General features: G+C 32.9%; 1 protein-coding gene across 1 annotated transcript; it reads right to left on the bottom strand.

Annotated features, from left to right (window-relative positions):
* Positions 1-2,739: 2,739 nt before the first annotated feature.
* LOC143049151 (uncharacterized) lies at positions 2,740-9,865 on the bottom strand. The gene is made up of 2 exons (XM_076222898.1): positions 8,725-9,865; positions 2,740-4,660 (listed from the first exon to the last, which is right to left on the bottom strand). Exons 1-2 carry the CDS (start codon positions 9,739-9,741, stop codon positions 3,248-3,250), a joined length of 2,430 nt encoding a protein of 809 aa, XP_076079013.1. The 5' UTR covers positions 9,742-9,865; the 3' UTR covers positions 2,740-3,247.
* Between the last annotated feature and the right edge of the window lie 3,808 nt (positions 9,866-13,673).

Below are 13,673 nucleotides of genomic sequence, written 5' to 3'. Positions count from 1 at the left end.
AAAAACCAAACGCAATGCAACACACATAGAATAAACTTTAAGATAACAACTGCCATTTTTCTGACTTGGTACAGGAAATTTTAAGAACAAATGGTGGTTTAAACCTGGTTTTGTGGCTAGCAAAACCTCGCACTTTTATGGCATGCCAGCATACCCTGTTACATTCTTATGCCGAACAGTATTCGCTCTAACGACTACATTCCACGTACAAAGAGTATTAAAAAAAGCAAATACCGGTTTTTAGTTAAATGTTTGAACAGGTGGTGAGTTAAATTAACGATAGCCTCTCTTCAATGTGAGCTGCAACATAACCAACTGGAGGTTATAAAAAGTTTGATCAATACTAGTAATTAGTGTCATTTAAATCATCATCCCTGTCAAGTTAGGTTGCAATTGTTTTTCTGATTTTGCCAGTGTACAAAAACAATTCTAACAAAAAACCAAACCACGCTTCAAGATCTTTAACCTTTCAGTTTTGCAGGTTGGATTTTTTTCGAATAAGCTACTCTTCAAACAATTTTAAAAAGAAAGCATACATTTGAAATCAAACGATACTAACGGTGACTGACGCAAAATGTTGGCTAAGTAGATTTAAATAAAATAGGCAAAAAGAAAGAAAGAATCAAAACGCTGAACTGAGTAGTGTGTGAAATGAACATTGATAGGATATGGAGATGGGTGTAGCTTCAGGGAGGAAAATACTTTATTTGATATTATATAGCAATATTTTTTAAATTCTATTTCTGAAACCGTGCATTTAAAAAGGAATAAGTTTTAGTTTTCTCATTTGGTTGCTTTACATATGTCATTTTGGAACGTTTTTAAGCTTACTATGAGGTAAGATGTTTGCTTATTGTTAAAGTCTGTACGCAGACCTACACATGTTTTAGTTTTAAACCTCAAAATCATTTGGTATCAGGTGAAAAGTTGTCTTGTTGGAAATATAACCAAATTTTGTTTTATGATTGTTTGCCTGTTCGTAAGTTGTTCGTTATAAATACAAGAACGACTAAACAAAATTAAACACATATATACAATCGAAAACTTTTGCTTTAATGGAGCTAAAAAAAACTTTTCAATTAGTATAAAATTATAAAAGCACAATGTTTTCAATATTTTAATTAATTGTTTTGAAACAGCCCCAGTAATTAAAACTGTCTAACTTTGACTCGTAGTATGAGTCGGAGTCAGACAGTTATTGACTAAAATAGTAACAACAGCATATCTGGGGGTTGATCTCATGTTTTTTAAAAGTTAATATAAACGTTATGTTTGATTAAATTCCCCTTTTAAAAGATAGAGGGACTTTATCATCTTGTATCTAACATTTCAATAAAAAGATTTGTACTTTATTGCTGAATGACTGCAGCTAGCTTGGTTTAAATTCATGATTTACATAAATATATAAAGTATTTTGTTGATTTTAAAACTAAATACACTGCACACATATGAGCGATCGTTGAAAAGATTTGTTTCTTTTTAAACTAAAAATTGTTATCAATGACTGAAACCTTAATAATTTGTCATGAATTCAGACATTGTTAAGGTCTAGACGTTAACACAAAGTTATAATAAACGAAGTAAAAGATGAAACAGTTGATAGATGTAAAATATTGTTAAGTGTCGTGCTATTGATTAAGGATTGAGACAGATCTCTTTGTTTTACTTATTCCCCAGGAATCAATGCGACAAATAACACTCTGGTCACATTTTGTCAGTTGTGGAACTGACCCCTTTCTGTGATTAGCAATACACAACATACGCTTAAACTTTTTTTTTTCTGACATTTGCAGATAATTTGACTTTTTTTGCTTATAATTGTTTTCATTGTTGAGGAACAATGAACATCATACACATAATTTAATCTGAATTTTATGGTGAATATAAATACATAAAAAATATCATCTTTGGCGACTTCTATCTTCCATGGTAATTAATATAAAATATTTACCTAATAGACTTAAGGTGAATTTGGATATCCTTTTAAGATCCACTTTGTTCATATAACTCATAGCGTTTCTACGTATTTATGCATTTACCAACGCTCTTATATAAATATAATATCACCAGTCCAGTAGTCTAGTCAGCAGTTCTGAGTTAACATGAACTTTCATTGATATGGTCAATTGATATTCTTATGTTGTACTGTGATACCACTGTCCCAGGTGAGGGGATGGTTGGGATCCCGCTAACATGTTTAACCCCGCCACATTATTTATGTATGTGCCTGTCCCAAGTCAGGAGCCTGTAATTCAGTGGTTGTCGTTTGTTTATGTTTTACATATTTGTTTTTCGTTCATATTTTTACATAAATAAGGCCGTTAGTTTTCTCGTTTGAATTGTTTTACATTGTCTTATCGGGGCCTTTTATAGCTCACTATGCGGTATGAGCTTTGCTCATTGTTGAAGGCCGTACGGTGACCTATAGTTGTTAATGTCTGTGTTATTTTGGTCTTTTGTGGATAGTTGTCTCATTGGTAATCATACCACATCTTCTTTTTTACATCATAATTATAAATTAACTGTTTACAAAACTTTGAATTTTTGAAATACTAAGGCTTTTTTTACCTCAGGGATAGATTGCTTTAACTGTATTTGGCAAATATTTTTGGAATTTTTGTCTTCAGTGCTCTTCAACTTCGTACTTTATTTGACCTTTTTACCTTTTTAAGATTCGAGCGTCACTGATGAGTCTTTGTAGGAAAAACGCGCACATGGCGAAAATACTAAACTTCAAACTTGTATCCATGATGAGTTTATTTAAAAGCAGACATGTACGACTTATCTTGAAACACATAGCCACCAAAACACCAAAAGTTATGGATGTAAACTACCTCCTTCAAAAGTCCGTATCGTGAGCCATAAAGAAACGGGATACCAAAACGGTTTACTATTCAATACAGAAAAAATATCAACAAAGTTACAAAACAACAATGACAGACAATAGTTAACGAGAATTAAAACTACAAGATCGTTGCTTATGAAAGGTAGTAGTACATAAATAAAGTCGGGTGAAACATTTTCTAACATTTGATAATTGTGTAACAATACAGCATTAATACAAGCAGTAAAAATGTGTTAAAAAGGACTTAACTGGTCATATAATACCTAAAACAAACAAAACCAAAAAGGCATAAAAGATTTAAGACTATACTAGCAATAACTTTTTTAGTCGAACTTCGACTGAAAAATTGACCTAATTGATGGTCAAAATAATATTTTGAAACTTCATCCTGTTCAAAATGAGTCATGAAGTAGACGACTTTCCATGGTTCAACAAAGCACGATAAACACGTTTTGTTGTCAAGTTTGCAATGCTTATTAACAGACCTTGAAAACTACAACAAACTACAAACAAGTATTCCATGAATTCAGTTTGAACGATGGCCCCTATAAGTCCAGTTGTCCATAGCATACCAGTTACGACACTAATTCGAGCAAACACTGGAATGTGCTTAAAAGAATTAGATTGTCTAACATGTTTCAGTTCAAATGACTGTTTTGCAATGAATCCTGCAATACAAATGAGACATGTAATGTTTATAAAAACTGATAAGCCAATCGGAATGGAAACAAAGATCAAGTTAGCAGGATAGCCGGTAGGAAAGCAAATAGACCCACTGTAATCAAGGTTAAATTCTGAAAACTTCCCCAAATCAATTACAACTGCTGGTGCAACAATCATGATCGGTAGGAAAAGACCAAGAAATGATAATTTACGTTTTTTGTTTTGCGTCTCCCTGTTTGCGTATGAAATGTTTGTAGACATTTGTGTTATAGTGTAACGCATATCGATTAATGCAATGGATTTGAATGAAAAAACAAGCAACCAAAGATAATGCAGGATGACACCAACACCATAACATACTAAATAATAGTCATTAGCACCTACTCCTATCAAGAATGCTATGTCTGCTAATAACAAGGCAACTGACAAATTTTCCACATTTGAACCAGGGATACTTATGTGCATTCCCAACCTTCTGTGCATAATTACTGAAACAGATAAGGCAATAACAGAAATTCCCATACCAGTATATGTGATAACCTTCATGCTAACATCCATCACGTTAGAAGTTGTTGATGATCTTTGGGTGAAGTCAATGCATGTAATCTCTTTTACAGTAAGTTCTTGGTCTCTATTTCCATCGATTATATTACATACAATAACAGTTTTATCACATAACCTCGAAGTGAAGTTGCCTTTTATATCAACATTCAAGTTTTCTGTCTTTGTCTCGATTGCCTGTTCGTTCAATTGCTTTTTAGGGAATACTAGAGTTGAAAGACTATTATCCTCTACTATATTTACCTCCGCAAGTCCGTTTGAACCATTAATTGTTATTGACCAAACAGCATTCTTGTATTTAGTTTCAAAATCTAGCATAGCGTTTGCAGTTAGTTTTTTCTGAATTCGCGCAGTCATGTGAATTTGATTGATAACATACGAACTATAGTTGTTTTTTCCCACTCCATTGACACCATCAATATTGTAATATCTAATATACACTGCTTTTATCTCTGCATGAATGGACCATGACATAATCTGGACTAATTGCTCCACCATGCTCCATGTAATAAAAGTAGAGGATATAAGCGAAAATATTTTGTTTGTTTCATAGTTCACATAGAGTTCGTTGTCGATACATAAGCCATTTACCTATTAAAACAAAAAAGTGCTTGAAAATAACAAAACATCACAAATCAGAAATATTTGAATACATTATATTTATACATAATATTTCTCCATATTATAAAAACTCATGAAAGATACAAGACTTATAATTTGTACGCAAGGCCAGCATAATTTAATTTTGTATCTACATCAGACTCATCAGTAGCGCTCGAATCTATTCAATCTAGCAATTATATGAAAACTAAGGATTTTCTTATCCCAGGAATAGATTACCTTAGCCGTATACGTATTTGGCAATTTGGAATTTTGGGTCCTCAATGCTCTTCACTTTGGTACTTGTTTGCCTTTATAACTATTTTGATCTGAGCGTAATAAATGAGTCTTATGTAGACGAAACGCGCATCTGGTAACTCAAATCATAACTCTGTAATCTTTGATAAGTTTTTTAAGTTCCTTTTGGTCATGAAGATCCTTTAGATTACCAATATTTATAAATTCTGGGCATGACATTTTTGGGTTTTAGCGTTCTAATGTAGTCAGACGCAGCAAATTGATATATTGTTTTTTTTTGTTTTTTTTTCATTTTCACTATATTAATTGTGTGTAATTATTCTTAAACATGTGTTGCAAAAGCCTCATGCAATGGCGTTTGGCAATTATGGGCGGCCAAAGAGAGGCGAAAAATACAAAAAGGATATAAATTATCAATCTTGATGTTACAGTTTGGGCGAATACCAATTGCTACAATAAGTTCTGATATAAAGGGTAGTTGATATCAGAGTTAAACCTCAAAAGGGGGTTTTTGCAGGGGGTCGGGCCCACCCTTTTGTGGGGAAAATAGGGAATCACTGAAGCATGACTGGAGTGATTAACAAATTGAAAAGCATGATAAATATAAAAAAAATATCTTGGCTCTTTTAATTCACTTATTTGTCACGTGCTCCACTTGATCGGTGTCCATTGTTTATCAATGTAACGATCTGGTAACTTCGCCAACGAACTCGAAAGTTAATTGCAATTAACACAATGTTTGTAGCACCATCTACATAACTGATACTGAAAAGCCATTGTTCCACTTCTAAATTGTCTATTCTACTTACTAGTTCACTTGGTTCAATCAAAAACCTGATAATAAATTGTTCAAATAAGGCATTTGAAAATAGTGAAATTAAATAATTACTTTTGGAGTGTCAAAAAACTCGTTGGAAGTAAGAAATTGAAATCGTTGAGAAATTGCATGCATATTTTGGTGATTTTGAATCTGTTCAAAGTTTAGATTTTTCTATATACCACTTTGCCTCATATTCTTATTAAGAAAAAAATCAATCACCTAATTAAATGGGCATTTAAAAAGCCAGCATGTGAAAACTTATGTTCAAACACTTTTAGAAGATTTTTAGTAGCAACAAACAAAAGAACTATGTCAATTGGACATGCTTTGATACTATATATCTGCGCTTGAATTTTTACTTGATAACATTTTTTTTCGCTTTGGAGATTCCGTATATCGTCAATTAATTGGAATTGCAATGGGGACTAACTGTGCACCACTTACTTTGGATCTTTTTTGTATTGTTATGAGTTATAATTTAAGATGCTTAAAGAACTTTTGTGCTACATGTTTACATACTGATATGAACTCTTGCTTTATATGTTTAAAGTTGTGTGCATGACTCGATATGTATGTTTTGTTTTACATTACTTGTTGTTATGTCGGTTTTAAAAGCTCTTCAGAGCTTATGTTTGTAATTGCTTGCTTAAACCGATTCTAATTAAAGCTTTATGTCTTATGTCTTATTGAAGGCCCATTGGTAGCCTTCGGCTATTGTCTGCTTTATGGTCGGTTTGTTGTCTCTTTGATACATTCCCCATTTCTATTCTCAATTTGATATGATTAATTTTTTTTTGCACCTGTATAACCGATAGATTTTATCACTGGTAACTTTTCTTTTAGTAGTAAGTATCGACCTGGCTCATCATGTGTCGATGATGTTGGATTACTAGGTTTCCATACACTTATGAGAACAAGCAGGATATTGTGATTTCATTCGATTCATCTCAATTAATATGTAAACCTGTCATTGTAAAACGTTATAAAGATAGTCTGCCAATGTCAGCAGAGTTAGTAGATGAAAGCCAAAGCCAGGAGACATGAATAGATACTGGTCGCGGCGAACGCTTCAATGAGACGTCACCTGATATTTGTCATCAGAGTTTGTAGATGAAAGCTAAAGCCAGAAGACATGAAAAGATACTGGTCGCGGCGAATGCTTCAATGAGACGTTATCTGGAATATTGGGTACTCTTCGACCAAGTAGATTTGAAAAGCCATGTTGGAAGCGTTGTCCAGGCATGCACCAAGCACTTAAATATCTGAGCCCCACTGCTTTCCTTGATGTTAGGTCGAGGGTCTCTTTTACCAATATATTTGACAATTGAAATAGATCTCAACTTCAAGAAACAGTCTTAACAAAAGCATATTGAAAAGCTAAGTGATCGATTAAAGACATCTTATGAATTCACTTTAACGGTAAGCAAACATTTTATGAACAAAGACAGGCAAACTATGATATTACTGGCTTATAAGTAGAAATACGTCCATATGGTGTAGTCAGACAGTCAATCCCAAAGATACCATTATGTGATTGACCACCTTCCAATAAAAAAACAGAGCAACAACCTTTGCAAAAGCAAATAAAGCAGAAATGGTCAGAAAACGAAAAATTTAGATATGTTCCATTAAAAAGAAGAATACGCTTTGCACTTTATTCACCAACAAGCGCCAATGTTTGTTTCAGAGTCTGAAAATCAAGATATTTTTATATAAAAAAGGAGATGTCGTATGATTATTCATGAGACAAATATCAATCAAAGTTCTAATTAAATAGATTTCATTAATTATGAGCCACCGTACGGAAACAATGAGAAAGCCATACCGCATATAGTCGGCTATAAAAGACATATGAAGGACATGAATGAATGTGTTGCGACCAAAATAGTTGAATTTTATTATTCTTACAGATCAAGAAACTTCGTCCAGCAGTGTAAATATTCGATATGAAGGGAGCTTGACGATAAAAGGGACTCTCCTCCTCTTGCTGATGATGCAGGAGCTTCAGAACCTGATACCCTTAACTATAAAGAAAAACAGGTAGTTGAACAGACCGCTAAAACAGAAAAAAAAACAGGAAGTTACAGTTGATAATGACAGTTAAGATTGAAATCGAATTCTTCTGAGGCGTTTTGATTGTAATTTAAAATTATTTGCAACTTGTCTATTCGGAAATTTATTTTGCCTTGAACGACATGGTTAGAAATCATTTGATGTGTAAACCCATATCATTGAAAATACATAAGGATCAATACATTAGAAATACGTAGCTGATTGTACTGCTAAATACATTTGTATTGGTTTTACTTCTGGGTTCACATAGCGCACAATGTGTATTATACAGAACTTTATTGTGATTTTTTTGCAAGGAATTGGCACCATTATACTAAAGTAGTTATTAAAGGTACCAGGATTATAATTTAGTACGCCAGATGCGCGTTTCGTCAACATAAGACTCATCAGTGACGTTCATATCAAAATATTTATAAAGCCAAACATATACAAAGTTGAAGAGCATTGAAGAGTACAACGTCTGAAGGATATTTTATTGTTTAATAATTAAATTAAAGTTATTATTGTTATGTTATGGATTTTAGAATTGCTGTCAAAAAAAGACTAATGCTCCCTAGATGGACTAAAAAAAGACTAATGCTCCCTAGATGGACTAAATTAAGGCCAGAGTAGTTTGCCGGTTTTAAAGCTATACTAGCCTTGAAGTCCTGTTACATTTGAACTGAAGTCCATCTTTGACTTACTATTATTTCTGTGAAAAAGTTTTTAAAAAACACGAAAAAACGAAACAAAACGAAATAAATAAAACTTGTCATAAAAAAAACATACATTAAAAATAGAGAAGAACCGGATATTTCTATCCCTCTATATGCCATCATATGCTTTACATTTTTTAAATGATATCAGGCATTGTACTCTTTTTTAAAAGTTTACATGGGGTGATTTTAATAAGTATATAACTTACCTCATTTTCACATCGATGATTTCTTCGTTTAAAAGGGAACATCACTGACAGTGGAAATAGAGAATGCATCTGTTCAAAAGGTACTATGCTATTCTTATACTTGCCGAGACATTCAAAAGAATGGTTTGTCGGTACGCAAAACTGATTCCGATAAACGGGATTTCTGTTAGGAAAGTTATGAGGTCCTATGTCAATAACAGGATTCAATTTATAGTCCAAACAATAGTCATCTCTATCCTCTGGTGGTTGATCGATCATTAAGCAAAATCTAATATCGATATTTTCTGGTGGTATTAACTGTCTTTTCATCATATGCTTCCATGGATCTGTTAATGAAGCGATTAGCTTACCAATAGTGGTAGAATTGATTTGTTCCAAGAAAAAATCTAGAGGAATTGCTGAAATATTTATGGTAAATGGTTTGTAGGAGTCCACATTATAACATGCAGCACAGAAACGATTTTGAAAAACTAAATTGGTCTCACTTGCAACCCATGGCCCCGCTTCAAGTAAATCGTCTGTACGACACTTCATATCAATAGCAGTATCTCTTAAATGTTTAGGACAACTGTTAATAACAAATATTCCGTAATCTCTACGCTTGTCATTTGATTGTACCACATCTGAGATACATTCAAACTGAGGATCACCGGTATCATTCAAATCAATAATATTAGCGTCAATACAACAATCTTTGTAACGATTACATATTTCATCACAGTGACAAATTGGAATTTGCATATCTGAAATATATTCGCACGTACCATACATTGAGCAAGAGTCAGAGAGGACATCCACTTTGCCGTTTGTCTCAGAAGAGGTGCTATTAAGAGAGGTAACAATATGTGTCTGATCTTGAATTGCGTCAGTATAACCTAATAAATCGGCGTATTGTTCAGTCGTTTCCAGTAGTCCATCATTTGAGTCATGACAACAAACGAAAGCGAACTGACTTAAAAAGACTATTATTGAAAATTTTAGACATGATTCTAAAAGAAACATCTTGCAGACAATCATTGTTATATCTACAGTTATTTAAAAAAAAAACTGTTTCACATCTAGAAGCATCTCATTTTAATTACTTCAGCGTCTACTGCTGTATCAATATATGTTTCTGTTGTAGATTGTCTTTGTATGTTTTAAATCTGAAAAATTAAAAAAAAATCATATTTTCTCTTGTATTATTTTTCGTCCATCGTAAAACCATTTGTATAGTAGTAAACCTTCATGAAAAGAATGAAATTTTGCTGTTGATTTTGAAAGTTGTTTATTACTTGTAGAATTTGAGAGGCAGCAAAATCTTTAGACCGATGATTGTTTCTCTAATTATTTGATGTCTTCCTTTTTGTCTTTCCTGTAGATGTCAACAGTCTCCAGTTTAATGGTATTTGCGAAACTTCAACCACGATATCAATATCTTAGACGTGATTCTAAAAGAAAGTTTAGTCATTCTTCTATTTATATTTATTATTTCTGCAACGACTTATTGGTACTAATTGATAACCTGTTGAGCTTTGTTCTAAGATCTTCGAATTTATCCAATTTAATCCGGAATTTCTTATCGTTCATTTGAATTTTGATTGTAAGGAGTCTGGCAAATATAACGCACCTGTGAAAAACATTTATTTGTTGTTACAAGATGGCCGCAGAAAGAAATCAAATGGTGTAAAATAAAATTGAAAATTGGACAAAAAACAGTTAACTACAACTACAACATGATAGCTTGTAGCGTGTTTTTTTTTTTTTTTTAATATTCTTGGTACATGTATTTACTGTTAGTTTTAACTATTCTATCCAGAAGATGACGATTGGATTGTAGTCAAAAGAACATGATATTAGTTTTCTGTCATAAATATTTTTTTCATTGATTTTTTGGGTGGTCCAAAATGTTTACAAAATGAATAGAGTTGAAAGTGGGTGTCGTGTTTTCTTCTTTCACATAAAACCAACGAATATTGTTTTATATCACAGAGGGGTAATGACCAGTGTAGTTTATCATGTGTTTATTCGAAGATATTTTGGGGGTATTTATTTGGGGGTTAAAATTGAGGGGAAAGTCAGTTCGGATCGACTGTCCTCCACGACGTTCGGCTCTGAAACTTAATGCTCTGTACAGGTATTTTCCGCCGTTATTTGTCGGAGCACTCCCACTTGGGATAAATGGGATAAATGGGTTAATACTTTATCTAATATTAAAACAGATATTTAGAGTTTGATGGGGCGCTTAAGTGCATAAAAACTTTATATATAGGTAAGACTGTGAATTTGAGAAACAAGTGTTTATAATTATGTGGTATCATTTCAGTCATTGCACGCCTGTCCGAGCAAAATATTGTTCTGCGGAGCATGTTGCAAAACATTTTGGAGTAAATTAGCAAAAATTTACGTTCTCTCATCATTTCTACTATGTCTACAAGTATTATGGTCTGCTCAGCAAAAAGAATACCTTATAGAGTGATGGGTTACTTCGGTTTTCGGTTAAAAATGGGTACAGGAGTGCGGCTGGAATGTGAAACCCGTTCATATATTAATGCATAAAATTGTCAGCCCACTCAAATATGGGGATATTTCTGAGCACGAAAACACCTGAAATCAGATGCGGATTGACCTTACATTGAAACACTTCGTGATACACATTCCACTGACGCTCACGGCAATTTAAAAGATTTTTACACGTCAAGAGCTTGTCCTTCCAGGGAACCAAAGCAATTCAACACGAAAAGCGTCGAGGGATTATTTCGGTTTTCGGTTTAAAATTGGTACATATCTTATTCATGTCATATTGAGTGGTGGTATTTTGTCTGTGACGCGCTTCAAAAAGATTAAAGTTCTTAATTTCGCCATACATCAAAGGATACAATTGCAAAAAACAGTAAGTTTATATTGTGTTTTTCATACAAAGTTAAACAACAGTATGCGTTCATGGCAACCAATTATTAAAAAAATTCTATAAAATAAGGCTTACCTTTAATCCTTCAAAAATTGAACAGGCTGTGAAGAGTGTCTTTTTTTTATATCTGTTTTAGATAATGTATGCGTCAATAGTAAGTAAAGTAAGTAAGTAAATTGTTAATTATATTGACATGTGTAAATCAGGATGAATATATGAATTTGTACAAAATATAATTACATATATAATACACCCACCCCAATGGACCAATAAGTCAATAGGTGGACATAACTGATAATTGTATGATATAGTAACTGCGGAAAACAAACTAGTATATTTCTTTACACCCTTTTCATCTCTATGCTATATTGAATTGGCTATGATAGTATCATACAATTGGAAGAAACACCTAATCACGAATATATCCTTTTGTTATTGAATATATCATTTGATCAAAGTAATCATTTCATATAAATTACCAAAATGTCAGAATCGCCATTGTTGACTTGATTTGTATATCACTACAATAAATGACAAACACTGACTGTGTTTGAATATTGAATTATTTGTCAATCAATAAAATCTTGATGAAGATTGAACTAATCACTGTTTCACAGCTGGGCGCTCCGCAGCTGATGTACTGAAGGGTGGTCCATTCAGCAATATTTCAGAACTAGCAGCTGGGCTATCCATAGTCTGCATAAAATTTAGTACATTTTGCCAAAATTATCATTCGGGAAGTAAAGAATGATTATTCGCCACCAAATCAGGCTCAAGCTAGCAACCACTCGCTAGCAGCCACTTCGCTAGCAGCCAGTTTTCAGATATGTCTAAAAACCCAAAAGTTGCATAAGATTCAAACGTACTAAAAAATGTTTTTATTAATATATAATCACAAAATAATCTGTTTTAATATATGATTGAGCAGCCAAAGACACTATTCAATGTTTTTTTTTAATTTACATGTTATTTCCTGTTCATTAATTCAGAGACAATAGTATTCGCTTTCCGTATACCAAACAGCGTGTTGCACGCATTAAATTTTTAACAGTGCTTGTAGAATCGTAAATAGCTATGAAATTATTTAAATGCATGCAAAATTGTTGTTACATGGTATCGAATTTTCCGTAAGAAATTAATTTGTGATATTGTAAGAAATAGCTTTCCATAGTCTCGGCATCCTGTCAAGTAGTTCCTAAAAAGTATCAATAGTTTTGCATTACAAGAATAGAAAATTGCACTCGTGCTTTGCTATTTTTTTGTCAGACAAATTTGTTTTGACAAAAGACAGGATCTACAACGTACGTAACGAGTCACGTGATATTTGTAAGTTTCCAGCCACCATTTCTGGAATTTCAAAGCGAACAAGGTAAGAAATCTATGATTAATTTGCCATGAAAGCATGTATAGATAAACCTATATAGACAAGCACATAACAGGGGTCAATACTGACATGGTTTAGTATAACCGTTTCATGTAAAACGTCATAACTTTACAAACACTCTCAAAAACCGTGAGCGGATAATGTACCGTCTGCAATGTGTAAACACAACATTGACATTTGTAGAACGTTCTTTCTTTTCTTCCGTTATAGAAAGATAAATGATAACATAGAGTAACACGAGGCGAGACAATATACAACAACTTCCAGAATAATCGTTTCAGTCTAAGGAAGAAGCGATTCGATAAAAGCTTTTCTTATATCAACGAGCGATATTGTCTTATATCAACGAGTTGCATTGTGGGAAATTTCAGACGAATGTTAGCATTTGTACGAAGAAAGGCAGATTTCTCGGTATAAAGTAATGACTCTTTTCTTAAAACAGGGTGACATTTAACACGACATACGTCTGGCGTATAATTTTCATGAGTAATTTTATGTAATAACAAGCAAGGTGTATTTAAACGAGAAAATTGAATTATTGAATAAATGAAACATAAATGCACGATTTATGATTTGTAGATGTACACATTCTATAAATATCATGTAGCAAATTCAGTGGAATGCAATTGAGATGAATTCAATTGTTTGCTACGCCAAAATCACCTATAAGTCAAC

The sequence above is a fragment of the Mytilus galloprovincialis genome, chromosome 10, assembly GCF_965363235.1.
Source record: "Mytilus galloprovincialis chromosome 10, xbMytGall1.hap1.1, whole genome shotgun sequence".
Taxonomy (NCBI): Eukaryota; Metazoa; Mollusca; class Bivalvia; order Mytilida; family Mytilidae; genus Mytilus; species Mytilus galloprovincialis.
This window is presented reverse-complemented; position numbering and strand designations above follow the sequence as displayed.